This window comes from Notamacropus eugenii, chromosome 2, assembly GCF_028372415.1.
Source record: "Notamacropus eugenii isolate mMacEug1 chromosome 2, mMacEug1.pri_v2, whole genome shotgun sequence".
Classification (NCBI taxonomy): Eukaryota; Metazoa; Chordata; class Mammalia; order Diprotodontia; family Macropodidae; genus Notamacropus; species Notamacropus eugenii.
This window is the reverse complement of record NC_092873.1, coordinates 251231066-251257836: the sequence shown is the minus strand read 5'-3', so window position 1 is coordinate 251257836 and position 26771 is coordinate 251231066. Positions and strand designations below refer to the sequence as shown.

General features: G+C 37.9%; 1 protein-coding gene across 4 annotated transcripts in view; it reads right to left on the bottom strand.

Annotated features, from left to right (window-relative positions):
* The window catches only part of ZDHHC14 (zDHHC palmitoyltransferase 14), a 336782-nt gene that overhangs the window by 51313 nt on the left and 258698 nt on the right, over positions 1-26771 (bottom strand). For all 4 annotated transcript variants that reach the window (XM_072643782.1, XM_072643784.1, XM_072643783.1 and 1 more), the window contains exons 4-5: positions 8348-8485; positions 4543-4591 (exon numbers count right to left, since the gene is read on the bottom strand). In XM_072643782.1, coding sequence (XP_072499883.1) covers positions 4543-4591; positions 8348-8485 — 187 coding nt within the window. The remainder of the gene's footprint in view (positions 1-4542; positions 4592-8347; positions 8486-26771) is intronic.

The following is a 26771-nucleotide window of genomic DNA, read 5'->3' as shown; positions in this document are numbered from 1 at the left end:
ACCCTGAATGGGGGGTCTCAAAGAGTTGGTCCCAAATGAAAATGACTAAACAACAATCCTTGGTCATTTCCCTTCTTTATTCCTTCTTCCTATCCTTCCCCCAAATGGTTTTCCTAATACTAATTTTCCAGTTGATATTTTATTCCAAAGTGCTGACAAGCATGTATTAACATGTTTCTGCAGGACTGCTAACAAAATATGTATTCTCTTTGGTGAGGAATAGGGAGATATCCATTATACAGAAATCTAATTAGACTCAAGATAATAACGCCCAGAGGGCATAAGTCTATTGTAAAAAAATGCAACTTTTGGATGACTGTTGCTACATGTCCCTTGTCAACTATATTCTGAATGAACCACAAATATGTTAAATAGTAACTATTATGGAAAAAAAAAAAACAACCCAGGATCTGAATTGTATGTGTTGCCTAATTACAAACATATGACATAGGACTTGCTCAGTTAATGGCACAAATTTGCTGGGTCCAATTATATTCTCAAGTCTCTGATGTAACCACTCATTGAAAAAGTGGTAGGGAAGAAAGTCGCAGACCACTCTGTGTCATAGCAAAATTTATAACATTTCCTTCCTTCCTTCCTAAAAGGTAGTTATTAACATTATTACTACTCTATACTTTTAGGATATGTTTCTTTTAAAATGCTTTTATATTTTAAGATAACTGATTCTGCCCGACTTCCTGTGGGGTAGGGATGATTTGGGAGTTGATGTTACCAATCCTCTCTTGCATGTAAAAATATTAAGGCATTGGAAGGTCAGGCAAACATCAGACTGCAGATTTGTTGGTGAGGGCAGGGATTCTTTACATCAAAAAATATTTCCTATAAGTGCCTGGTCCAGAGCTCTGCACACAGTGTGTGTGTGTTCATCCTTTGTTGCCAAAGAAGACCATGCCATCAGAGAAGTAATGACATGACTTGCACTTGACTTTGTTTTGAGTGAGGGAGGGCTATGCAGGTCACCAGTCTCACTTCTCCTCCTCCAAAGCCATCTGAATCCAGTGACCAGATATTCATCAGGATGACTGAAGATGACCCAGGATGAGGCAATTGGGGTTAAGTGACTTGCCCAAGGTCACATAGCTAGTGAGTGCCAAGTGTCTGAGGTGAGATCTGAACTCAGGTCCTCCTGACCCTGCACTGGTGCTCTATCCACTGCACCACCTAGCTGCTCCACACACAGTAGGTAGTTAATAAATGCCTGTTGAAGTTTTCTATACAAATTTGGACAGGAAGTTAATAGTCAACCAAGTCAGAACTAGGATTTAGGATTCTTCTGCTAGTATTTCAGACACTTGACTTTACTATTGCTAACAAGTCTTCCTGGAATTGGTAAACTGTATTCTACAGAAATCACTAGAAGACCTGAGGCAAGAAGGGAGAAAGAGAGCTAGAACAAAATATGCTGAGCTTTGCCTCTTCTGTGTGTGGGGGGGGGCGGGGGGGAAGGGAACAGGAGGAAGGGGGTCAGGGGAGCCTGGAGGCAGGAGGAAGGATGAGCAGGGTAGCTCAGCTCCTAGCTGGAGTTAACAATACAAGGCTACTCAAACCACCCTGTGTTCTCTGTCAGAACTTATTCAGCAAGGAAGCATAAGACCTCAGCAGGCTCCCTGCCTTTTTTGTGCAGCTCTTGAGAAGAAACAGGTGCCCAAACACTGAGCAGTTTGAAAGCAGCCACCCTCATGACTACAGAAAATATTCCATGTGTACAGAGACCAGGCCCAAAATTAAGTTCTCAAACATTTATAAAATTTATAAAAATGTGTCTAATACAGTTTTTTTTTACCATGTAAACCAAATTCCAGAAAGATTTAGACACTTAGATTTAGAACAGAGACAAGTTGGAACAGTATTGTATTATCAAAGCAATGTTCCCTTTAGAAGGATGGATACTAAGAACCAAAGAGAAAAGGCTAATAAATCCTAATCTTGCCACATGTCTAGAGAAGACCTGATTCTGATAGAATCCTGGGTGTTTCTTCTTGAGGAAAGGAGAGGTCCTGTTACTTTCTGATACTGCTTTACATAATCCCAGGATTTAATATTTCCAATGCAACCTCCTTTTTCTCTATGGGTCCCATAAAGCCACAAGTAGCAGAGTGAGCTAAAGAGCACCAAATTGGTATTAGGTTCATGTTGGTTCATAGGATCATAGGTTTAGAGCTGAAAGGAATCTTAGAGGCCATGGAAGTCCAAACCTTCCCTATTTTATAGACAATGAAATTGAGGCAAAGACAAAATCACACATCCAGTAAGGAGCTAAGGCACAATATCAACTCTGGTCTTCCTAAGTTGAAATCCAGAACTCTAATCAGGACCCTACTGGCTCACAAGTTAGCTGTATGAACTTGGGGGTCAGTTCTTTCACTTTTCTGGTCTTCAGTTTCATTATCTCTACAACAAGGATGTTGGGGTAGATCAGATGTTCTTAACCTGGGATCCTTAAACTTAAGAAAACTTTTTTTTGATAACTGTATTTCAAAACAATTGGGTTCCTTTGGAATCCTTTGCAATTTGATTTATGAATTTAAAAACTTTCTGAGAAGGATCTATAGGCTTCACCATACTGCAAAAGGTGTCCCTGAGATATAAAAGGTTACCAGCCTCTGAATTAGGTGATCTTTATGGTTCTTTCAGTTCTGACATTCCATAAATAAAAATTTATTCTCCAATCCCCCAATTCCCATATTTTGCTATCTTTAAATTGCTTCCTAGTTTCCAGAGCAGAGCTGCATAAAAAAAATGAAAATTGGCTAGAAAAGATGGTGTATACACATACATATATATACACACATAGATAGATAGACAGACAGACAGACAGATAGACTGATATAGATATAGATATTTTTAGGGCTATTTCCAGATTCTTTTTAGATTCATATTACTTTCTTGTTTAGATCTTAGGTATATGGGTCAGATCTTATTTCATAGATATATTATCCAACATCATATTAGGTATAGGGAATGTACCTGTGATTTCACTGATAGAAGGAACTCCCAGATGAGTAACTTCCCTCCATCAGTGAGGATCAGCACTTTCTCTGGAATTAACAATCTTAGTGAGTTAGCCAGAATACTGAGAGGTTAAAAGACTTGCCTGGGGTGACATAGTCAATCTGTCAGAGAAAGGACGGGAATGTAGATCTTCCTGGCTTCAAGAACATCTTTATCTACTCATATAAGAATACCTCTCCATCACCATATTCAGTTATTTTATTCTTTCAGAATTGTTCATTATAAGATGTCAATAATTTCTAAGAGAAATGAAGGGTTCAAGTCTAAATCAACTAGTTACATGAAGCAGAAAGATGGCAGAATTATAGAGCTGAACTGAACCTAGATTCTAGAACTTATCCCTTTCTGGTTTGGATTTGCTCTTTCCTTTCAAGAAATTAAAATAACTGTACCTGTAGAATTGTATTCCTTAGATCATTATTTGCCCAACACACAAAAGGAATCTGCTGGGTCGATTAGAGCAGTTTTCAGAGGATCAAGAGAGTACTCATGTTGGTTCAAATGACAGCTGAGCGTGAATTGTCTTCATGGAATGCTGTCTATACAGAACTGTATAAACAATGATTTGGTTCTTCATTTACCCACATGGGCAAAAAGTCAATGTTACCTTTAAATGCCACACTAATAATAAAGATGATGATGACAATTGATATTTACATAGCATTACTATGGTCTATGAAGCTCCCTCCCCACCCCCACCCCCCCGCCACTGCCCTATATTATCTCATTTGATTCTCTTTATAAACATGTGAGGTATGTGATAGAGATACTATTAAACCTCTGTTTTTGCTTTTCTTTGTATTCCCAGTGCTCAGAACAGTGCCTGGTACATAATAGGGGCTTCAAAATGCTTGTTTAGTTGACTGGACTTGACATTATCATCTCCTTTCAGAAGTTCAGAAAAGCTATGACTTGTTCAATGTTTATAATAAGGGATAAAGAAAAAACTAGAGCCCAGATCTTCTGACTTTTCTTCATTATACTATACTACCTCAACTCACAGTTCACTTTTCTCTCCTACCCTCAGAAGGAATTCAATCTACAACCACCACTCTGCATTCTGTGTTCAATTGATTTTCAGTCTACAAAGGGAGTTATGCTGGCTCTTCCCACAGTGGGAAGGTAATAACTGTGGTGGACATATTGTCTGCCTGTTCAAAATATAAGAAGTAGAACTCTTGACCTTACTTTTTCTGCCCAAATGGCAATGGCTTCTCACATCCAAGTGGTTATTTTTCACACTTGGCAATCTCACTTCTAATTTAAAGACTGGAAAAATCAGGTATGTTACTTCATCAGTTCAAAGATGATTTCAGGGGATACTACCTGCAATCTCTATGGCTAAGAAAGTCTTCCTGGACCACAGAGAATCTCAGAGGATTTAATCTGTTGGAAGTGAAGCTAGGGATGGGGCAGAAAGAAACAATGAGAATGAAGGAGTCATAATCCACACACAGTGTAATAGCATCTTCAAAATGAGTGCAATCAGAAGTCAAATGGAAAGGATATCTTGCAGGACTGTCCTTGAGAGCATTTAGAAAACCTGTTTGCTGGGAACCTGTGGAAATGAAACCAAGATTTAACATCAAAGCAATCTATTTTTCCCCCAAATAAAGTGTAGTTCATGCTGAGAGCTTATATCTTTGTGAAAATTGTATAGGTGTCTAAAGATCAATTAAATAATTCTATTCTATAAGTGCTACAGCATGCAGTTTACTTGTAGGAGACTGAGATTAGGCTAAAGTTACTCAACAAGAATATGGCAAGACTCATAATCAGACCTAACATCTGCAGGATATTTTCTGAGCCAGAGCAGATGGAAGTCTGCATACTTCCCCATCAATTATGGTTCTGATTACGCCTTTGTTTTCTTCTTCATTTTAATATGAAAACAAAACACCATGCACTATTTTTTTCCACTCTGTCATGAAAGGCTGTTTTCTTAAGATCTGTTAACTTTTGAACCTAGAAGTCCTGTAAAATGGGCTACATCGTAAAAGACTTCTGCACCCAGCATAAACAAGATCACAAACTCTGAGTTTATAACTTAATTCTTTTAGATGTAATACACTTAAAGTATGAGCTATCAGAGAAAGAAAAAAAATCATCATTTAAGGGTCTGAGTAAAATTTTATCTGACCAGAGGATATTATTTTTTTTATTTATGCATTGGCATGTTACTTTGCTTTGAAAAATAAAATGCTCATCCAAAGGATCTCTTTTACAAGTTGTTGCCAGTAGGGTAGAGACACCATCAAAATTACTGACTAACTAGGTTACGACAGGCTTTTGCATGTTATCTATCATCATTATGTTTTAGAGAACATAGGTTCCCCTGCAATCCAGCCATGTAAATGGAGCTGAGTTGTAAAGGGGGCCCACTGAAAATGTGAGCAGTCATTCTTGGCAGTTTAGGTAATAGGACAGCTACCATTTGGAGGTTTGCTTTCCCAGTTGTACAGTCCATTCTAGAGCTACCAGAAAAGTTGCATACTCTCCAGCTAATTCATCATTTTCTCTTCTTTCCTGTACCAATCCTACACCCCTGTGAGGCAGAGTAGCTCTGTGGGTGAATGGGAGTTGATGGTAAATGACATAAAGAAATGTGTAAGAAACAAATAATGGAAAAATTGATGTTTAAAATACCTCAACCCCCATGGACCAGCAGGGAGAAAGAAAGTTCTTCTTTTTTGCTCTTATGCAAACCCTTAACAGTGAAGAACCAAAAGAAGTTTAAGTCTTAAGGAAGATAGTTCAGGGAAGGCAGTCATGATGCAAAATTAGGACACTAAAATTGTTATTTCTTAATCTTACCCTATTGAAAATAAATGAGACTGCTTTTCTAAAACTTTCATCTCTCTACTTAGAAATCCAGAATTGTAGCTTTCAAAAACTTATGTCCTATGTGCGTGACACAGATTTTTAAGATAACAATACTCTTTACCCTTCTTTGACTTTATCTCTTGCCTTTCTTACTCTGTGGACACAGATGATAGATGGCTTATCACTGCAATCGAGCAGATTTTAGCCTTTATCAATGTTTTTTGCATTTGGGGATCAAAATAGTGATCCTATGAAGACATTCCCCTCTTCCTCCATGGACCACATGATAGATAAGATGGAATTGAGCTAAAGGTTTCTTTTTCTTCCTTCCTTCCTTTCTTTTTTCTTTCCTTCTTTCTTTTTCTTTCTAGGGGTATGTGTGGAGGGGCAGGTAGGGAGAAGCAAAAGAACATTGGTTTTTATTTGTTTTTGTCTAAGAAAATGTTATGATGTATTGCAGGCTGATAGATTGGTAGAAATTTTCATCTTTTTAAAAAATGCTTTGCATGGGAAGATTGATGAACAATCAATGTTGCATAAAAGCAAAAAGTGAAAATGGCTGCTAATAACTGAGGCCAATTTGAAGAAAACTGAAAATCTTTAGTTGAAGACCTTTGTATATCACAACCCAACCGTGTCAACAAGAATTAGGTTGCAACTTCCTACTTCAGAGTGTATATTTTTAGTTTGTGTGTACGTGTGCGTGTGCGTGTGTGTGTGTATGTGTTTGACTGTGTAGTGGGGAACTAGGAGTGGGGGTAGAGAGAGAGGGACACGTACACAGAGAGACAGAGGGTAAAACTTGTATTCCTGTAAATCTTTTAAAGGTATTGGGTCAGCTATAACACCATGAGATAGATACAAAAGCACTATGGAGTGTTTAAAAGCATCATACTGATTACCATGAGTTCACTCTGCTACTGGTACTTTTTCCGTAGTTGTGTTGAGTAGTTACTTCTTCTGAAAATACTACGTAATATTCTTGGTTTTCCTATCATTACTCTCTCTCGTGGTCTGTGTGGCACTAACTAGTCTGTAACCCTGATAACACACAGGAAAGATGGCCCTGGAGAACTATAGTCTGCACTGTTGGAAGGAGCTAAATAATTTAGGGGCGGTTTCCAAACTGAATCTTAAGTTTCTTCATGTACACCCACCAAGCATAAATGGTTTTCATGTATATGGTTTGCTCCAAACCAGTCCATTCCAAATTCAGATGAAAGGCTCTTAGCTCCAGAATATTGGTACTATTATTTGAAATATAGCTTAAAATTTGGGGCATTCCATTTACTGTAATGTGTAAATACTGAATAATTCCTAAGACATGCCTCTTTTCTTATCCTCTCCATCCCCCTATGCCTCAACCAAACCAAAAAAGGGTAGGAGAAAAACTTAGATTCCTAACTTTGGCATTAGCAACTCCATTTGGGGTTTTAGAACCGCTATGATGAAAGAGGAAGCCTATTTTCAGATACCTCCGGAAGCATGCCAGCAAGATGCTCTCTACCTTCTAATGGGTGGGTTATACTTTAGGAATGTGGATAAGAAATAATGTTAGTCTTTTAATGTTGCTAATGGAACTCTAATGGATCTTTAAAGGCTTAAATTTATAGCCCAAAGCCAATTAACTCCCTTCCCATTTCTATCTGACAAGGGGAAGGGAAAGAATAAGGGACAAAAGAAATTCTTAGTGATCTTTGGAATGACAACTCAGGTTTAGCAGGAAGAGAACACATACCTAACCCTCAGCAAAATCAGCTTAACGTCATTTGAACCAACCTTCTTAGGAAAGGTAAATGCTTCTTAAGTGTTTTCCTCATAGTCTTTTTATTCACCAGACAATAACTTGGTCAAATATTCTAGTCTGACATCTGAAAATTTTTATTTATGACAAACTTTGCATATGTCAGTGAAGCCTTAATTTTTTTTAAAAACAAACTAAATTTGAAAGGAAAAGAGATATAAAAAAGAAAGAGAAAGAAGTTAAAATGACCCAAGAAACCTGGTCCAGTCACATACAATACACTCTGGTTTTTAGGGAACTCCCAGCAAACTCTAACTCCACTAAACTGCCAGCATTTGAAGTGTGGTCCTTAGGGGCCAAGTGTGGGTGATCCCTTAAAAGAACCACCCACAAGAAGTTGAAGTAACTTGATATTTCTGTAGTTTGAAAGGTAAAAATTATATCTGTGGTCTCAAGGAACCAAGCTCTGTAAAGGAAAGACTGAATTGGTCACTAAGTTGGAAACCATTCTTGGTAGGATTGAGGAAAGTCATGGGAAGAGGGGAGGGAAGGGAAGAAAAAAAGGAAAGGTGAAAAAAGCAAAAAGGGGGGATAGGTTGGAAATGAGGAAAAGGAGAAGGGAAGGAAGGGAAAAGAAGAAAAAGAGAACCCTGAATGATCAAAATATTAAATCAAAGTTAAATAAATCAGAAAACCAAAGTCAAGCAAATGATTACATACAAAATCTGATTTTGCCAGCATACTTACGAAGAATGACGTGGGTGATAACGAATGCAAATATAAAGACTGTCAGAAAAGACAGAGATAAAATAAACATATAAAAAAATCTGTAGTTTCTTTTCCCCACACAGTTGCCTACCCAGGGACAGTGATGATCAAACCGTTCTGAAATGAAAGGCAGAAAAAAAATATGGAAATCAATTAATAAAATGTCTCTTTACTTGAGGAAAAAAAAACCAAACCTTTGAACAATATTCCAAAATGATGATGTCACTGGTATTTGTAAACTAACCTTTAAGAAAAGTATTTAGCTTCATGAGATTTCAAGAGCAGCATTACCCTTCTGGCTAAATTTAAATGCATGATTGAGATGATCTTTCGAAAACAAGATATGCCTTCTTATTAAACTGCCACTTTAGAAATGTTAATAGGATTTCTTATCACACTTGGGGTTGAAAAAATAAAACTTCTTTGCTTTTATATATTAACTCTCACTTAAAGATTTTCTAACGACAATACTCAAATGGATGTAGGATCTTATCGATGTGGGTATTCCCTCCCATGATGCAGATTATAGCATACAATGTTATTCCCATTCTATAGATGGAGATCTGTAGTTTACATGGGGATCCTTCACTAGAACTAGAGAATTCTGGGACAGAGAATATACCTGGGATGTCTGAAGGTAAAAAAATGTTCAGTATATGCTTCTTCTTTACTTTCTCATCTCATTATTTTCTCCCCACCCCAGCTATGTAGGTCCTTCCCAAAAAATGGTTCTTCTTGATCAGTGGTGAATGACTGCCTTCAGAACAAGTCTCTAGGACCCTAATCTGCTCCCTATCCCTAGGAGTCTTGGGTTTGTTTTTTTTTTTAAGTAAATGTAAGCTTTCTTGTCACCATGACAATTTAAAATGAAATCTTTAATGCATTTATGATTTCTTTTTTCCTCTACAAGCAATGACACAGTGTTTTTCTTTTCTCTCCTATTCAGCTGATCTATTCAAAGTGATATTGCAACACACCCACTCACATTTCGGAAGCCTGCACAGTGGGTGGGGAAGAAAAACGTTAGGCATATGACATCTCTTTTTTTCTGGTTCTTTTCCAACTTCAGTACCCATTTTATTTTCATATAAATAAATATATATGCATATACACACACATATATATTCACACACAAATATTCATCTATGTGAGGTATCTTATTACTCTATATTCGGATCCTAGAGAGGGTCATATATATATTATTTTATACGGAATGCCTTTTTCTATGCATACACTATTAACTGGAATGCCTGTGGGGATATTTGGATTATGACAAACATTAGAATGATTAGAGTCTTACCAGGAAAACTGAGTATAAACCAAACAGCTCTGCCCTGTGGTTACCAAATTCCTCCAACTTGCCTCCGAACCTTTTGCTCCCCTAATTACATGTATCAAAACCTCCAACTCTTGGTGAAAGCCCTATCTTCCTGATAATTCTCCATTTGCCTATCTATTGATCTTTACCTGGCTCAACCTTATAGCTCCCCAGTCTTCATCCTCCTCTGCCTCTTTCACTGTGTCCTTTGGAACCACCAATTTATCGTAAACAAATTCTTCAACAGTATAAACTTTTTCCTCTTAGACTATTTCTGCCTCACGACATTAATTGATACCTGACTTTCTTTTGAGAATGACATGGTTTTTGCTACTCTCTCAAATGATGGTGGCTCCTTCTTTCAAGGCTTCTTTCAAGCCTTTTGGGAACTGGGGCCAACCTCCTCACCCCAACTAAGCTTCTATTCCTTAAAGTAGGAAAAAAGAGGCGAAAGCTTAGCCACGACAAATGAATGGATGGCTCTAGGCTAGACCCGGAACACAGATTCACCCTTATTCCTTCCCTCTGTTCTGGTGTTTGCTATGGCTAGGGAGCCATAAGTCATGATCCTAAATAAACACAAACACATGGAAATAACTTACATTTACCAAAACAAAGATTTAAGGAAAGAAAACCTAGGAACCCCAACACCAATGGCACCTCCACTAGCCATGCCTTGCATTCCAAATAGATTCTTCTACTCTTTTACTAGCCTGTTTTAAATATTCAATCCCCACCCCAACACCACTATGAAAAGGCATTTTTTTCTCTCTCCCATTCCTCTCCACTAATTGAACAAAAAAGAAAAAAAAAGAGTAAACCTTCATAACAAATATCCACAGTCAAGTATAGTAAATACCTTCATTGGTCATGTCCCCAAAAGGCTCTCATTCTTCATTTTGAGTCTGTTACCCTTCTTGCAAGAAGTAGGAAGCATGCTTCATTTTCAGTTCTCAGGAATTGTGGTTTCACCAGACATTCTGTCTGCTCAAAGGCCAGACTTCAACTCTATTTCCTCTATCTGACAACTTTCCCAAGGAGTTTTAGCTCATATTGAAAGAATTAAGGAAATCTATGTTCAACTCTATCTTATTGTTCCCTGTAGCCTTAACCAACAGGAATTTCCTACTAGAAGCTATCCTCAATGGACGTCTGTACCCCAATAGTTCCTCATTATCCTTACAATATTTATATACTGCCACAACTGATAGGGAAAGAAACTATTCTCCTTGCCTCTTCCTCTCAGTTTCCCCCTTTTTGCTTGGCACTTACTCAAAAATGTCACCTCATTTGATGTTCATGATATCCTATTATGCCAGCTTCTCTTGATTCTTGTTACTGCAGACACTCCCTTCCAGAATGCTCTTCCACTTATCTCAATGACTTAGATACCTGACTTATCAATTTTCTTTCCAGCCCATCTTCTGCTGCCATTCTTGATGACTTCAACGATCACACTGATGACTCTTTTAACAGTTCATCCAACCTCAATTCTAAGGAACTCTTCCATCCAGTTGCAGTCACTCACACTTTAGACATTCTCACCACTCAAAACTGCTATACTTCCTAGATCTTGAACTTTGAATTTCCCCAATCTCACTGCAGTCTCCTAATACTTCCACATCCTATTAGCTTTACTTGCTCTTCAACTTATTACAGTCTTTGAGCCTTTGATTCACCCCTGTCCTTCCAGGTCTCCCCCGCTTGCTCTGGTGTCTCTCCTCTTCGTTTACAGTAGTAACTCTATGGTGTACCATTTCAATAAGCCTCTTTTCTCTGCCTTTGAATCCCTCACCCCTTGACCTATCGTTGTTTCTGCCTTGTCAACTTTTCTTTCTGACTAACTTTCAGATATGTTTTCATTGCTTCTATTCTTTAGAGTTGTTGAAGAAACCACACCGACAGGAACTACTATAAATTTATTCTGCTGGACAATATTTGAATTTTTCTCCAGTTGACCCAAGTCACCTTCCCCATATCCTCTATTGTAAATTTTCTTTCCAAGTCTCAGACTCATTTCACGCCTAACTCTCCCAACAGATAACCTTGCATTCTACATTATTGAAGAGGAAAGGAAGGGAATAAGAATTTCTGTAGCACCTACTACATGCCAAGCATTGTGCTAAGCATTTCGCAAATATTACATCATTGGGAACCCTGAGGCTACCTACCATGAGCACCTTCACTTCCCCTTCTCCACATATCAATGGTATCCTTGCTCATTGGCAAAACTAGCTTTTCTCCATCTGTGCCTCTGAGCACATATCTCCTTCATGCCCTTGCTTGATCAACACTTTCTGCTCTAGCTTTCATTTTTCTCCCTTTTTATTTGTTTCATCTGCTCTAGCACTATGCTTAGTAACAATCAAATGATAGACAGTAATAATAGCTAACATTTGAATAATGCTTCAAAGTATGTGAAGTGCTTTACAATTATTATCTTATATCATCCTCACAATAATCTTGGGAGGTATGCTACCATTATCCGTATTTTACAGATCAAGAAACTGAAACAGAGGTTAATGACTTGGCCAGAATCACATAGCTAGTAAACATCTGAGGCCAAATTTGAACTCAGGTCCTTTTGATTCTAAGTCCGGTGCTCTATCCACTACAATACCTAGCTGCCAAAAAAACAAATAAACACCCTATTACTCCTTCAAGCTATTATTGTATCTTAGAGTTTCTTTAGCATATCTGTGAGGAAGACTGTCAAAGTTGAGTGATGAACTCCAATAATAACCCATAGTTGTTGGGAGTCTTTCATGAAAGAATCACACCCACTTTCCAGGGCTCCAACCTGCCTTTCTGTTGACTGACAAGTGTCCAAGAAATTCTATTTTCTGTCTTATAAAATAGGTTATTTTTCTCATTGCACATAGAGGTGGTGTTTACAAAGATGGGTGTGGACTGAGCAGATAAGTTCTGGTTCTTGGAAACTTGTGAGTAAATTAAAATGTCATCACCACACTATGATCCAGCAGAAACTGGAAAAGAATGGTTAAAAAATGCTGCGCTGTGTTGGTGGGTATTACAAAATGAAAGGGGCATGGCTGAACTGGTGCCATGACACCCTTCCTGTTTGTTCTGGTTATTAAAATTAAGAAGATGTATTGTGTAACTAGCCAGCTCTGTAAAAAATGGTGACCTGCGCCAACTGACCCAAGAGATCGGCAATGTGGGCAAATGGTATAGTTCTCTGATTATGATGGTATTAATGACACAGTAAGAATCATAATTAAATAATAATAATAGTGACATATAGATGTTGGTTACCATTATTAGCACTTAAGTATATTATGTCATTTGAAACTTAGAGCACTTATAGATGAAGAAACTGAGGTTCAGAGAGGTTGTGACTTTCCCATAGTCACATGGCCAGTAAGTGTCTGAACTAAGATTTAAACTAAAATCTTCCTGACTCAAAGTCCAGAACTCTATTCATTATGTCACCTAGTTGCTTCATGTAATTAGGAACAGATAGAGTTTTTTTTAAAAACCATCAAGAGGTAGGAGGCAGCTGGACTTCACTTGACAAAAGTTTTGATAGAGCTTAGGTCTCAGGACCAGTGAGAATGGGAGCCTCAGGACTAAATTAGTGATACAATTGTCAGTGCATTGGAGAAGTTGGGGATCAGTTTTGATGACACTAAAAACTTAGTAGTACTTATCATATTTGGCATGGGCAACTGAGCCAATGGCTGTCAGATCAATGTGGCTACCAGCTGTAGAGTGTCTAGAGAGAGAAAGATGGAGAGATAAGCTGGTGACACTGAAGCTGAGGATTTTTGTGGTGTGGTGTTTTTTTTTTTTTTTTTGGTGGGGAATCTATAAAAGACTGGTTTCATGAGTTATAAGTCAGATAGGTTGGCAATCAGTCATGTCTACTACCACCAACATGGCTTAGGCTGTACAGAAATATAATCTTACATAGTAAGAATATAGGACATGAGGCTCTTAAAGGTGTTGGAATACACCAGGCCTGGACCCAGAGGGTATAATAACGATAGTTTCAGTACTAGAGACAAAAGAGTTGGCTGGTTAGTCAAGCGCTCAGTAGAGAAGACTGGGGTTTGGGTTAAACCACTAGGTTCTCCACTTGCCTTGCAAACTGAAAGGTCCTTGGAAATACAAGGAACTGCACAATATGTTAATAGTAGAGGTAGAGTGATGTGAAGAAGAGAAAAGTGGATCTGGAAGTACACCATGTGGATCTGAATCTTGGTTATACAATTATAGATCTGGGATGAATCACTTTATCTTAATGAGACTAATTTTCTGAACTTTTACTTTTTTTTTTTCAGACTAGGTTTCCTCATCTTGCCCAGGCTAGAGATGAAGGGGTTTACTGCTCAATATGAGAGCTTTGACTTGCTTTGTTTTTGACCTGCACCCGTTCACTCCTTCCTTAGGCACCGTGGCAGCTCATTCATTCCTGAGGATTTACTCTACATAGCGTACTGTAGCTTACAACTACTGAGTCCAAGAGAACTGCCAGCTTCAGCCTCCTTGAGAGATTGGATTATATAGGTGGTACAACCATACCCAGTTTCCATTTCTTAATTTCAAAAATGGGGGGAGTAGGAGGTTTGAACTAGATCATCTGTGAGTTTCTAGATCTAATTGTGATCTTATGATATATGCTCCAGAGACAAGCAGCAAGAATGTTCCCTGGAGATCGGACGTGTTCACAACTGGTTCCCCATATTTAGTATTCGAAGGTGGGATGCTAACCTATTTCTGTCAGTCTGAGTAGCTAGTGCAGAAGGTGGCAATAACCAGCACTTGGCCCTCATCATTCCTAGTGTGCTTTCACTATGTAGGGAGTGTCAAAGCCCCCTGATGCCATCCCAACCCCCTGGACCCAGAATCGGGATGTTTTCAGTCAATGTCAGTGTAGACAGCACTTCATTTGACCTTTGATTCTTTCCAACACAAACAACATGTTGGCTAGTGGGTAGGGACATCCTAGAAATGTTCAGATTTGGGCCAAGAAGGTAGGTGACTTGTCCACATGGCTCTGTCATGTTTTTAAAAATTTCTTTGAGAGCATGGTAGAAAACAGAAGAAAAAGGTCAAGGACATAAATCATTGCCATCAAGGTTTTAATTCATGACAGACCCTGCCCCACAGAAGCTGCATACACAAGTCAGAGCTAGCTACTCTAGGCCTGCAGAATAGTCATTCAATAAATATTGCGTTTGCTCTGTTAGGCACTATGCTAAGAGCTGAGAATACAAAAAAAGGCAAAAGACAGTCCCTGCCCCAAAGGAGCTTACATGCTAATGAGACTAATGCTTAATGAGACAACAAGCAAACCACTACATACAAACAACATGTTGATAAGATAAATTGATGATAATCAAAAGAGGGAAGACTCTAGCATTAAGGGGGCTTGGGAAAGGCTTCTTGTAGAAGGTAAGATTTTATTTGAGACTTAAAGGAAGTCAGGGAAGCCAGGAGGTAGAGATGAAAGGGACCCAAGAAGACCCTCCATTTTTCCTAGAGAAAGGATTGGTGGCCTTTGACTATCACAACCACCAGAATAAGATGACTACTGATCCTTTCACGAAGATCCTGGACATAGTTTATACTTGTAAGAAGCTGGTCAGGTAAAATTACTTTTCAATGAAGCATCTGAAAGGTACAGTCTGAGGACGAAGGCTATGTTGGTATTAGGGGAAATGGGAAGAAATGAAATACAAAACAGGGATGAACAAGAATGACCCTTGCAAGATGGGTTTAGGTACATGGGAGAGCCATCCACTAGGAACACAGAAATGAGCATGGTACAGAAAGTCAGGGTCAAGTAACCTGGGGTGAAACATATGGTTGACGGATCTGAAATGGATAGTTTGAATTGTTCCTCTGACTGATCGTGAGTTCTGCATTTTGGGCTTTGGTCACTCATACTTCTTTTGCAGAGATATGGGTACAAAACCATGTGTATTGTTTCCTCTAAGCAGAGATTCCAACGATGAATGGTGATGCACAATAATAATAAAGATAGCCAGAATTTACATAATACTTTAAGGCTTGCAAAGTACTTTACAAATATTATCTCATTTAATTCTCACAACCTTAGGAGTTATATACTATTCTTATTCCCATTTTACAGTTGAGGAAACTGAGGCAGAGGTTAAGTGACATGTCCAGGGTTGCACCAATAAAAATGTCTGAGGAAGGATTTGAACTCAGGTCTTCCTGATTCAAGGCCAAGTGCTCTAGCCAAGGGACCCCTTAGCCTCTGGGATGATGCTCAAGTGACCTAGCTTTTTAAATGAATCAAAAGAGGAAAAGACTTACCACACCAAAGAAGAACAGTTAGCCTGGGAAGTCTTATTGTTACTAATAAAATGCCTTCATCTGATTCACCCTTGATTTAACAACCTATTAAGGATAATTTCTATGGGGGAAGAAAGAAGGTGTTTGTTTTTTTCAATTGAAAAGTGATATTAACTGTTAAATTAGAAACCTACAATACTGTGGTTTTCTAATAGAATGTTAGATGGCAAAAATTATAGCTGAATGGGTATGAGACACTCACGATGGAGTATGGCATACTCTAAAAATTAGGGATATGTATTACAAAAATTTTGCTTTTTCAATAGTAGAGGGAATGGAGAGAGAAAATCAATTTTTGTTAACTGAAGACATTTAAAATTTAGCTATTGAAAAACAGAACTAGTGTTGGGAACAAATGTGCAAATATCAAGAAGACAAGTTGAAAGGAGTGCATTTTTAGGACCTTTTATTATTAGATGTTTTTTCTTGGCTGACAACAACCTGACAGCACAACATGAAGTTGTTTGGTTATTTTTGACTCTTTGTGATCCCATCTGGGGTTTTCTTGGCAAAGAAACTGGAGTAGTTTGCCATTATTTCATTTTACAGATGAGGAAACTGAGGCAAACAGGATTACATAACTTGCTCAGGGTCACAAAGCTAGTAAGTACCTGAGGCTGGATTTGAACTCAGGAAGATGAGTCTTCTTGACTTCAGTCCCAGTGCTATCACTATTGTGCCATCTAGTTGCCTGCCAAATTGAAGACCACCTTTCTCAGCTAGGAATACAGGGAGGCAGAAATGCTCTCATTTAGCTTTTCTTCTTATCTGTAAACAAAGAGAACTTCTGTGGTCATCCTAGAAAAATCAAATAGCAGTTGGGAAGATAAAGGAAAGCTTCATATCTAAGGTGGTGATCAGACTGTCTCTTGAAGAAATAAATGAATTCTTCAATTGGGGAATGGCTGAACAAGTTGTGGCATATGAATGCAATGGAATACTATTGTGCTATAAAAAATGATGAGCAAGTAGACTTCAGAAAAATATGGAAAGACTTTCATGAACTGATGCTGAGTGAAATGAGCAGAACCAGGAGAACATTGTACACAGTAACCGCCATATTGTGCAATGACTGATTTTGATAGACTTAGCTCTTCTCAGCAATGCAAGGACCTAAACACTCCAAAAGATTCATGATGGAAAATCCTATCCACATCTAGAGAAAGAACTTTGGAAGTATACTATTTGTTTTCCTTTTCTTTTGTTGTTTTGTTCTGTTTCTTCTTTCTTGTGGCTCCTCCCATTAGTTCTAATTCTTCTTCACATCATGACTAATGTGAAAATATGTTTAATATGAATGTATAAGTAGAATCTATTTTGCACATCGCTTTGGGGAGTGGGGAAGAGAGGTATGGGGAGAAAATTTAAAACTCAAAAGTTTATGGAAGTGAATGCTGAAAGGTAAAAATAGATAAATTAATTATATAAAAATAAAAATGCAGAAATTAAAAAAAAAAGAAACTAAAAAAGAAGAACAAATGAACTCCTTGAGGAAAGGTTGGGAGGGAGAGCCTTCCAGACAGAGGACAGCTAATATGAATTCCTGAAAACAGGGGATAGAAACAGAAAGAAGGTTGATTTGGATGAATTATAGGCTATGGGAATGGTATTAATATAAACGAAGATTCAAAAGGTGGATTGGGACTAGATCATGAAGAATTTTAAAAGCTTAACTGAGGAGTCTTAATTTCATCCTAGATGCAAAAGAAAGCCACTAGAATTTATTGGATATGAGAATGACATGGTGAGATCTGTGCTTAAGGAAAATTGCCATGGCATTTGGGTAGAGGCTTGACCACAGAGAAACTTGAGGCTGGGAGATCAATCAGGAGACCATTTCAATAGTTTTGGTGATAGGTGATGAGGTCCTGAACTAAGGTGATAGTTGTTTATGAGTAGAGAGACAGTGATAGATGCTGTGGAGGGAGAAATGACAAAATTTAGCAACTACTTATACATATGAGAGGAGGAAAAGGAAGGAACTGAGGTTACAAATCTAGGATACTGGAAGAAGGTGGTGTCTTTGACCAAAATTTGGGTGAGTTAGGGAGAAAGATGAGTTTTATTTTCAGTGTGTTTGGTTTGAGATGTCTCTAGGATACTCAGTTTTAAATATCCAGCAGAGAATTGGTGATTGGAGATGGAAACTGGAGACAGATTGAAGCTGATGGATTCATGGATCTGTTAGTTATCTGCATAGAGATGATAAATACAACCATGAAACATATAGAGATCATGGAGAGGGGAGAAGTGAAAAGAAGAGAGGACCCAGGACAGCTCTAGGGAAGACCCAGGGATAGGGTAAGTGATAGGAAGGGTAGTCTAGCAAAGAAGGCAGTTAGATGACTCAAAGTACTGGCCTGGACTCAGCAAAACCTGAGTTAAAATCCAGCCTTAGGCACTCATTAGCTGTGTGACCCTGGATAAGTCACTTAACCTTTGTTTGTCTTAATCTACTGGAGAAAGAAATGGCAAGTCACTTCCAGTAAGTATCTTTGCCAAGAACACCCCATGGTGTGTGTGTGTGTGTGTGTGTGTGTGTGTGTGTGTGCGTGTGCATGTGCATGCATGTGTGCGTGTGTGTACATGTGTGATACAGTCATACATGACTGAATAACAACCAGAAATGGAGCTGTAGGAGGAGCAGTCAAATCTATAAATACAATTTCAGAACACTGTTGAAGAAAACAATTACAGACCTCAATAACTGGAAATACATTAATTGCTTGTGGGTATGCTGAGTCTATATAATAAAAATGACAGTGCTATCTCAACTGATTAACTTACTCAGTTTCATATAAATGAAATTAACGAAGGATTATTTTTATTAAGTTAGAAAAAAATAATAAAATTCACTTGAAGGAACAAAAGATCAAGTATCTCAAGGGGAATAATGAAAATATATAGGAAGGAAAGGGTTTTAGTGGTAACAGATTTCAAATTATACTACAAAGAAGTATTCATCAAAATGATTTCATATTATTTGAAAAATGGAGGAAAAGATTAGAGAAATGATTTTGTATTGCTTAAAATTTAGAGGAAGAACAGAAGCAAAAATTTTAGTAGCCTAATGCTTGATAAACCCAAAGACCCCATCAAGGGTCTATTTGACAAAAATTGCTGGGAAAACTAAAGCAGTCTGGCAGAATTTAGGTTTCGACAACACGTCGCACCATATATGGAGATAAGTTCCAAATAGTTACTTAGATATAAAAGATGGCATCATTAGCAAATTAGAGAAGCAAGGAACAAGTATTATTAAATATCTAAATGTATTAGAGACCATTGAGAACCTGAGATTGACCAGAATAAGGAAAATTACAATATGGTTCACTTAATGTGAAAAACTCTTAAAAACCATAAGGAGATGAAAACTCATCTTACATAATTAAATATTTTAAAAGACAGAAGCAGGAATAGTAAGAGGGTTTACATTTAATTTATATTTACATGTATAAATTTCCAGAAAATGTAAACGCCCAGGAAAAAAGGAAAAACTTTTTTCATTAGGAAGTTCCTCTGTCTTCCCCCCTGAGAATTTACTTTATTTTCTAGAAACTGAAAAAAAATGAAAAGGTTTTGATTTTTAAAAAAAAGATTAATAAAATGTTTGATGAGATGTTCATAAAGTGACCCAACTTCTCCCCTTCTCAAAGCTATGAAATAGGAGATTTTTACATTAAAAAGAAATCTGTACTCTTTCATCGTTGCAATTCCTGAACATAAAGGGATTCATGCTGTTGCAGATCTCTTGGATCTAAGACTCAAAGGCAGACATGCAAGTGATGGTAACAACAGTATCACCACCTTTGACAAAACAAGCTTCAAGCTTTGGGCCTGGTATTGGAAATAGAATTTAAAAGATTGCAGAAGATAACTTCTTTTGGTGTCTGTCTAGGAATGTAGGTGGGTTCACAGAAAACCCACCTGACTTGCAAGTGAATTGGATTTAAGTGAGGAAGGGCAAAGTTAACAGCTCACTCTCTCCTCAGGAGCCATCTAGGTTGAGTGGCAAGATATAGATCAGGATGACTGGGGATGATCCTGGATACAGTGGGAGGCATTGGCCTTTTTAAGCTAAGATCTTTCTTAGGTTTCAGTTTTACTGAGGCAATGCTTATTCAATGATTAAGACCAGGTAAGAAAAGAAGCAAAGAATGGCCTCTTTTACCTAATTAAAAAAAAAAAACAAACCCAACAACAACAATCTGGGAGGGGAAGATGCTCAGGGTTTCTGGCCAAAAAAGAAATAATTGCTGTTTACACACACTCTGAGCCATCAGAGCTGGGACAAAGACCAGGTGAGGCTTGGGCTGGGACCTATTGTTGGCCAATCAATTAGAGCCAGAGTGATTTAGGTTTAAGGAACGGTCCTTAAAAAAAGAAATCTAACCTGTAAACCCCAAGATACTTTGTGATGTTTCAGCAATCAAAATATATATTCCTTTGGGCAGAGTACCCACCTGCAGATAAGGGTATGATTCCCTATGTGGAGAGAGGGAGATAAGGGAGGGAGAGGGAAAGAAGAAGGAGGGAGGAGGGAAGGAAGGAAAGAAGGAAGGAGCTGCATTGCCCAACTGAACTGGCCAGTTGGGTCCCTAGTGGGGTAGCTACTACTACTCGTGGATCATTGTTTGTCCTTCTTTCTTGAAGAGGACCATGACATCAAGGAAGGTGATGTCATAACCCCTGAGCCATAGCAAGGAATTTCTTCTGTTCTGAATAGGAACAAAATAAATAAATAAAAGGAGCCTCATGAGATCATTTCCCAAATCTTTTTTGTTTGATGCAGACTAAGCTGAGATTCCCATCTCTAAAGGCCAAAGTAGAATGGAGAACCAGCCAACTGTCAAGGGAAAAATTTAGCAGTTAGGTGGCATAGGGATTGAATGTTGGAATTAAAGTTGGAAAGACTAGAAGTTGGAAAATTCAAGAATACCTTTGAGTGCCTAAGTCATTTTGACTATTATAAATACCCAAATTAACTATAAAGAACCTATGAAGAAAGATGCTATCTGCATCTATAAAAAAAAAGGAGGCAACTGACCTCTAAGGTTCCTTTTACCTCCAAATCTCTTATTCTCAGGGCAAACCCACTTTTGGAAAAAGCAGAAAGTATAATAACACAATCTTATGAAACATATCTCTTTTCTAAGCAAGTCAGAATGATTTAATACATTTTCTTCCTTATTCTTTCAACATCTGTTGGCAAGAACTGAGAGGAGGCAGAGTGACTTGCTCCAAGACAATCTTCTCTGATGTTATTCCCCCATTGTGAGGGCCATGGTTTTCCAAATCAGGAGAAGCCAACCTGGACCTAGTGATGGGGAATTTCCCAGGGTAAAATGATGCAAAGTGAGAAACATGGCTACTTTGATTAAACCCATTTTTCCAGGAGTTAGAGTTAACTGTCTTTATGGCACACAATTAAATAGTTCGGGAAAGGAACAATGCTTTAAAAACTATAAAGAGAATCCCCTGGAATTGGTGTTCTTACAGAGCCACCCCAGCATCCAAACTAATTGAGGGGGTTCTATTAAAGCAATCTGAAACTATAAAATGTTATATAAATATCATATAGCAGCCAATAGGAGGTGGGGGACCCTTGCTTTTTAAAGATCTTTGGATAGATATTGTTTCTGCTGTAAAACATAATAGTACTTCACTGAGTCACTATGGTCTAACATGTAGACCTAATTTATTTTAAAAATCCAAACCAAACCACACCACACTAACCAAAACAGAAGTCAGAGGGCTATTCAGCATTCCATGGTTTCTATTGCTCTGGGACTGAGCTCTCCTCTGTCTTGTAGGAGATTAATATCCTGTGACAGTGGGTTTTGAGAAATGTGAACCAGACCCATCAGCAGGGCAGGACCATCAGGGTTTTGCCTCGGATGGCATTTGGGGGTAGATATGCTTCCTTTCTGATGAAAACATGCTTCCTTCTCAGAGAGTTTCAAGACAGTCATCTCCATGCTCAGTGGTCCTCTGCTGGCCTGTAGCAAACAGCATAATCCTCCTCTATGACCTGGCCCTCAGCTCCTAATTCCAGGATCATACTATTTTGGCAACTTTTTCCTAGGATTCATCCTCATGTTTCTAGTCCCCACAGAAGGATGGGTTATACTTTCTGAGGGATTTTCTAGCCTACTTTCCTGATGCCACTGAAAACTTCAACTCTTGTGCTGTGTGTATGTGTATGTATGTCTCCAGATGAAAGAATTCCTAGTTATAGCTCTGGGCATGGTAGGAAGATACATGATTCTGGCCACAGAAAAAATTATATTTCCCATTGGTTTACCAACAACATACACAGAGTACCACGAGGCAAGAAAAAATATTTAAAAGAATAAAAATACTACAGCTGGAAAGAATTGCAAAGGTGACCTAATCCAGTCTTCCAAGAAAAGTAAAAAGATGGTAAGGGCATTTAGCTGCCCTTAGGGAGTTTAGGTCAGCAGGTCTATACCAACTATACCCCAGGAAACTGAAAGAATTTGCAAAGATAATTACTAACCCCATGGGTTAGGAAACTTTGAAAAAAAATGAGTGCAAAAAATAGGCAAAAATAGTCCTGATTTACAAAATAGGTAAGGTGGATTTTTCAAATTATGGGTAGTGGCCACTTCAATTCTTGATAAGACTGACTCTAGAATAAATTATTAAAGGGATGCTTTGTGATCATGCAGAACAGGAAGTAATGATCAGTAGGCTACAATATAGCCCTGTAAGGTAGGTGCTATTATTATTTACACTTTACAGTTGAGGAAACTGAGGCAAATAGAAGTTAAAGTAACTTGCCCAGAGTCAGACAGCTAGTAAGAGGGTAGGAAGGTATAAAGGGAGGGGAAAGAGTAAACAATATAGAAACAGATAGAAAGACAGAGAGAGGTGGAGAAAGACAGTCACAGAGTGAGAAATAGAGACAGATACAGAGATCATAGCTAATTTTTTAAAGAAGTGAAACAGAAAAAAAGTGGCTTATTGATGAGAAAAGCTCCACAATAGAGGGAGCAATGTGTATGTTCTGTATCTAAGAGGTAGCAGAGCACCTGTGTGAGTGCACAGTATTTATTTACCTGCTGATATTACTACGTTGGCCAAGGTCATTCTGTAGCAGTGTGGTAAGGCTCTGTGTAAAGAGGACTATATTTTCTGTGTAAGCAAGTTGGTATCATCATGATTATCCTTGAACATCCTACATCCCATCCAAATGTAACAGTTGTCTCTGCCCACCTACAGTGGGCATCCAGAGGAAAATGGAGGTGGAGAGAGCAGGTGATAGGTCTTTTGTTAAATGTTTCTGAATGAGTTGTAAAAATTCCAAGCCGCCTTTTCTGTTTCCAGCAATGTGGAATCAGGGCAATTCAACACTAAAGGAGGGAACTGACCAGTGAAAATATGAGTACTTCATTGCTTCCTTCTTTAGCTGCTGTATTGTTTATTTGGACTTGGAAGACTGAGGGTATCTATGATTCTCTGTTCCTATGATCTTATAACTGACATTCTCCCATTGAAGTCTTTGGCTTTTCCCAAAGGACATGCATAATTTAGAGATATTAGCCCTTTGGAAAAAATTTTCCTCAAAAACAGAGATTTTCATTGTTTTTTTAGGAGGAAGAGAGGTGAAATTAATTAGATAATTATTCTATCATACTCCTTCAAAATTTCTCTTATCCAGGCATATCATTATCCTTTCATTAGGCAATGGGTCATTCTGGATAAGTAAGTTATCTAGATGCAGTTTTCTTCTCCTCGCAGAAGACAGACCTGTCCCATCTTTTGTCTTTTGACTCTGGCCACTGCTACCAAGGCCACTTCTGCTGCTCTGCTTCCACTTACCTCTGCTATGGCTGTGTTGTTTCTAACTTCTAACACTCATTGACAACTTTTTTCTTTTGTCACACTTTTTATCTTTTGGAATAGAAAGGTCATGCATGAACTTCCCTGACACTACAGAAAGGCTGACCTTAGATAAACTCTTCTGGCAACTCCTAGCACTCATTCTTTTTGCCAAGTAGATCACTAATCACAATATATCACACATCGCTCTTCTCAGATGTCTTCCTTGTTGCTGGGTTGTCACAGGCTGTTCCTTCACTGCAATAGACATCTTGCTGGGAATTTCAGTTTCGGGTTCAGAGTCCTTCTGAATTCTTTGGAGTTTCAGAAAGCTGGTCTGAGGTTTTATCATACTTTAGACATAGTTTCTAGTAACTACAGCAATAATGGACATGAAAAATAAATGTAGGTTTTGGAAGAAATAAATTTTTTTCAAGAATATTTCCCCTTTAGGTTAGAATCTGTGGCACATTTTAGAAAACTGTGAAGATGAAATGCTGTGATGGACACGCGATATTGAGAGCTAGTGGAAGTGTGATTTTTGTGTACAAGGACATTGAAAAGTACTTAGTTATTTGAACATGACTGAAGCATCATATTACAAGAGAGGCTCACAAAATCATATGGTGAACTTCCTGTCTCGCAGAGGAGTTTCAGCATGATCAAAGATAAAGAAATAGCAATTTTCCTGGTTCATCAGACCAAAAAAACCCAAACCATACATCAAGTACTAGTAGGCAATGGGTTTGCACAGACATGCCATGTGGTGGTACAAATGATTACTTTTGTCATGCAATAAACAAGCTGCCACTCCATTAGGATATGACTGGAAAGTTAACTCAGGCTCACCAAAGCCAAGAAAATATTACAAGATATAATGTTACTTTGGCTAGCTTTCAATAGAAAATGATGGAAAATGTACCACATAAAACTTCAGTGGAACTTAATATACTACAGTTATTGGAAACTTTTTTAAAGAAAATTTGTTTTAAAGAAAGGGCTGAATTTTAAAAAATATATTGAAGATTTCATTAAGTATCAATCAGGCAGCATGCATTTATTAAGTGCCTACTATGTGCTTTGCACTGTACTAGGTTTTGAGGATAGAAAGAAATAGATGTAATGGTACCTGTCCTCAAGAGGCTTCGAGTTCATAATGAGAGACAATATGTATATATCTAAGTGGCAGAAAGGAGATTTCAATGATATTCTAGAAAAGGGTATGAGTCCTCAGTAAAGGTTTATGTTTTTTAAATAATCATTCTTCTTGCAGCTGGGTGGATAGAGCTCCAGGACTGGCGTTAGGAACACTCATCTTCCTGAGTTCAAATCTGGCCTCAGACACTTACTAGCTACGTGACCCAGGGCAGATCCCTTAACTCTGTTTGCGTCAGTTTCTTCATCTGTAAAATGAACTAGAGAAGGAAATGGCAAACCACTCGGTTATCTTTGGCAAGAAAGCCTCAAATAGAGTCACAAAGAGTAGGACATGACTGAAAAATGACTGAACAACAAATCATCCTTCTTGGTAATATTGTCAACAGACATGAAGGGACAAGGAAGGAAGAAAAAAGGGCAGAGAGCAATTTTGCATAGTACATTTCTACATGAAAAGCTTCATCCTGCTTAGCAGTCTCAGCCTCCCTCAGTGGTAAGTGAATGAACACTCAAAGATTACAAATGACCAAGTGAAACTAACAAAGGACACACTGGAGAAGGCACTTCTATGCAGGGGGTAAAATGATGATATACTAGTCCTTTTGTGAAACAACATTAATCCCTGGGTGTTTACAGCTATTTGACTTTTTTTTGGTAAATAATATTTTATTTTTCCAATTATAGGTAAAGAGAGTTTTCAATATTCACTTTTTCTAAGATTTTGAGTTTCAAATTTTTCTCCCTCCCTTTCCTCCTACCAAAGACAGCAAGCAATCTAATACAGATTATACATGTGCGATCAATTAATATATATTTGTATGAAACATGTTCTGCTAAAGATATTAAATGGAGAACTCACATCCTATATCTATAAAATGGACTAGATTAGCTGTTCTCAAAGTGTGCTCAGAGGACCCCAGGAGGGTGTGTGTGTGTGTGTGTGTGTGTGTGTGTGTGTGTGTGTGTGTGTGTGTGTGTGTGTGTGTGTGTGTGTGTGTGTGTGTGTGTGTGTGTGTGTGTCAAAGCTCTTTTCAAAATAGTACTAAGATATAATTTACCTATTAAAACACTACTTCCTTTTCCAACTACATATCTGTGTGAGGACATAGTTTCTTTACATACTTTAACCAAAACAATATGGTAAACGGATCAGATACAGAAGCAGATGTGAGAATCCAGGTGTCTTCAATTAAGTCAGACATTAAAGAAACTTGCAAAAATACATACAACAGTGCCACCCTTCTCACTAAATTTCTTGTTTTGGGAAATAGTTATTTTTCTCATAAGAAATATTATTTATTAAAACATGTAATGAGTTTATTATTATTTTAATGAGTTACTAAATATACAAATTTTAAATGATGAGTTTTCATTTCTAAGGTAGCTAAGGTGACTCACTGGAGGGAGTGCTGGGCCTGAAAGTCAAGAAGACGATGTCAAATCCAGTCTCTGATCCTGGGGCAAATCACTTAACCTCTGTCTGCTTCAGTTTCCTGAACCTTAAAATGTAGATAATAATAACAGCTCCCTCCCAGGGATGTTTTGAGATCAAATGAGAGAATCATTGTAAAGTGCTTAGTGCAGTGCCCGGCATATAGTAAACACTATATAAATGTTAGCTATTATCATTATTACTCATATTGCTATTAAATATCAATAGATGTAACCCACATAAACAAATCTCTTTGGGGTCCTGAATAACTCTTAAGCACAGGAAAAGGTTTCTGAGAACAAAAA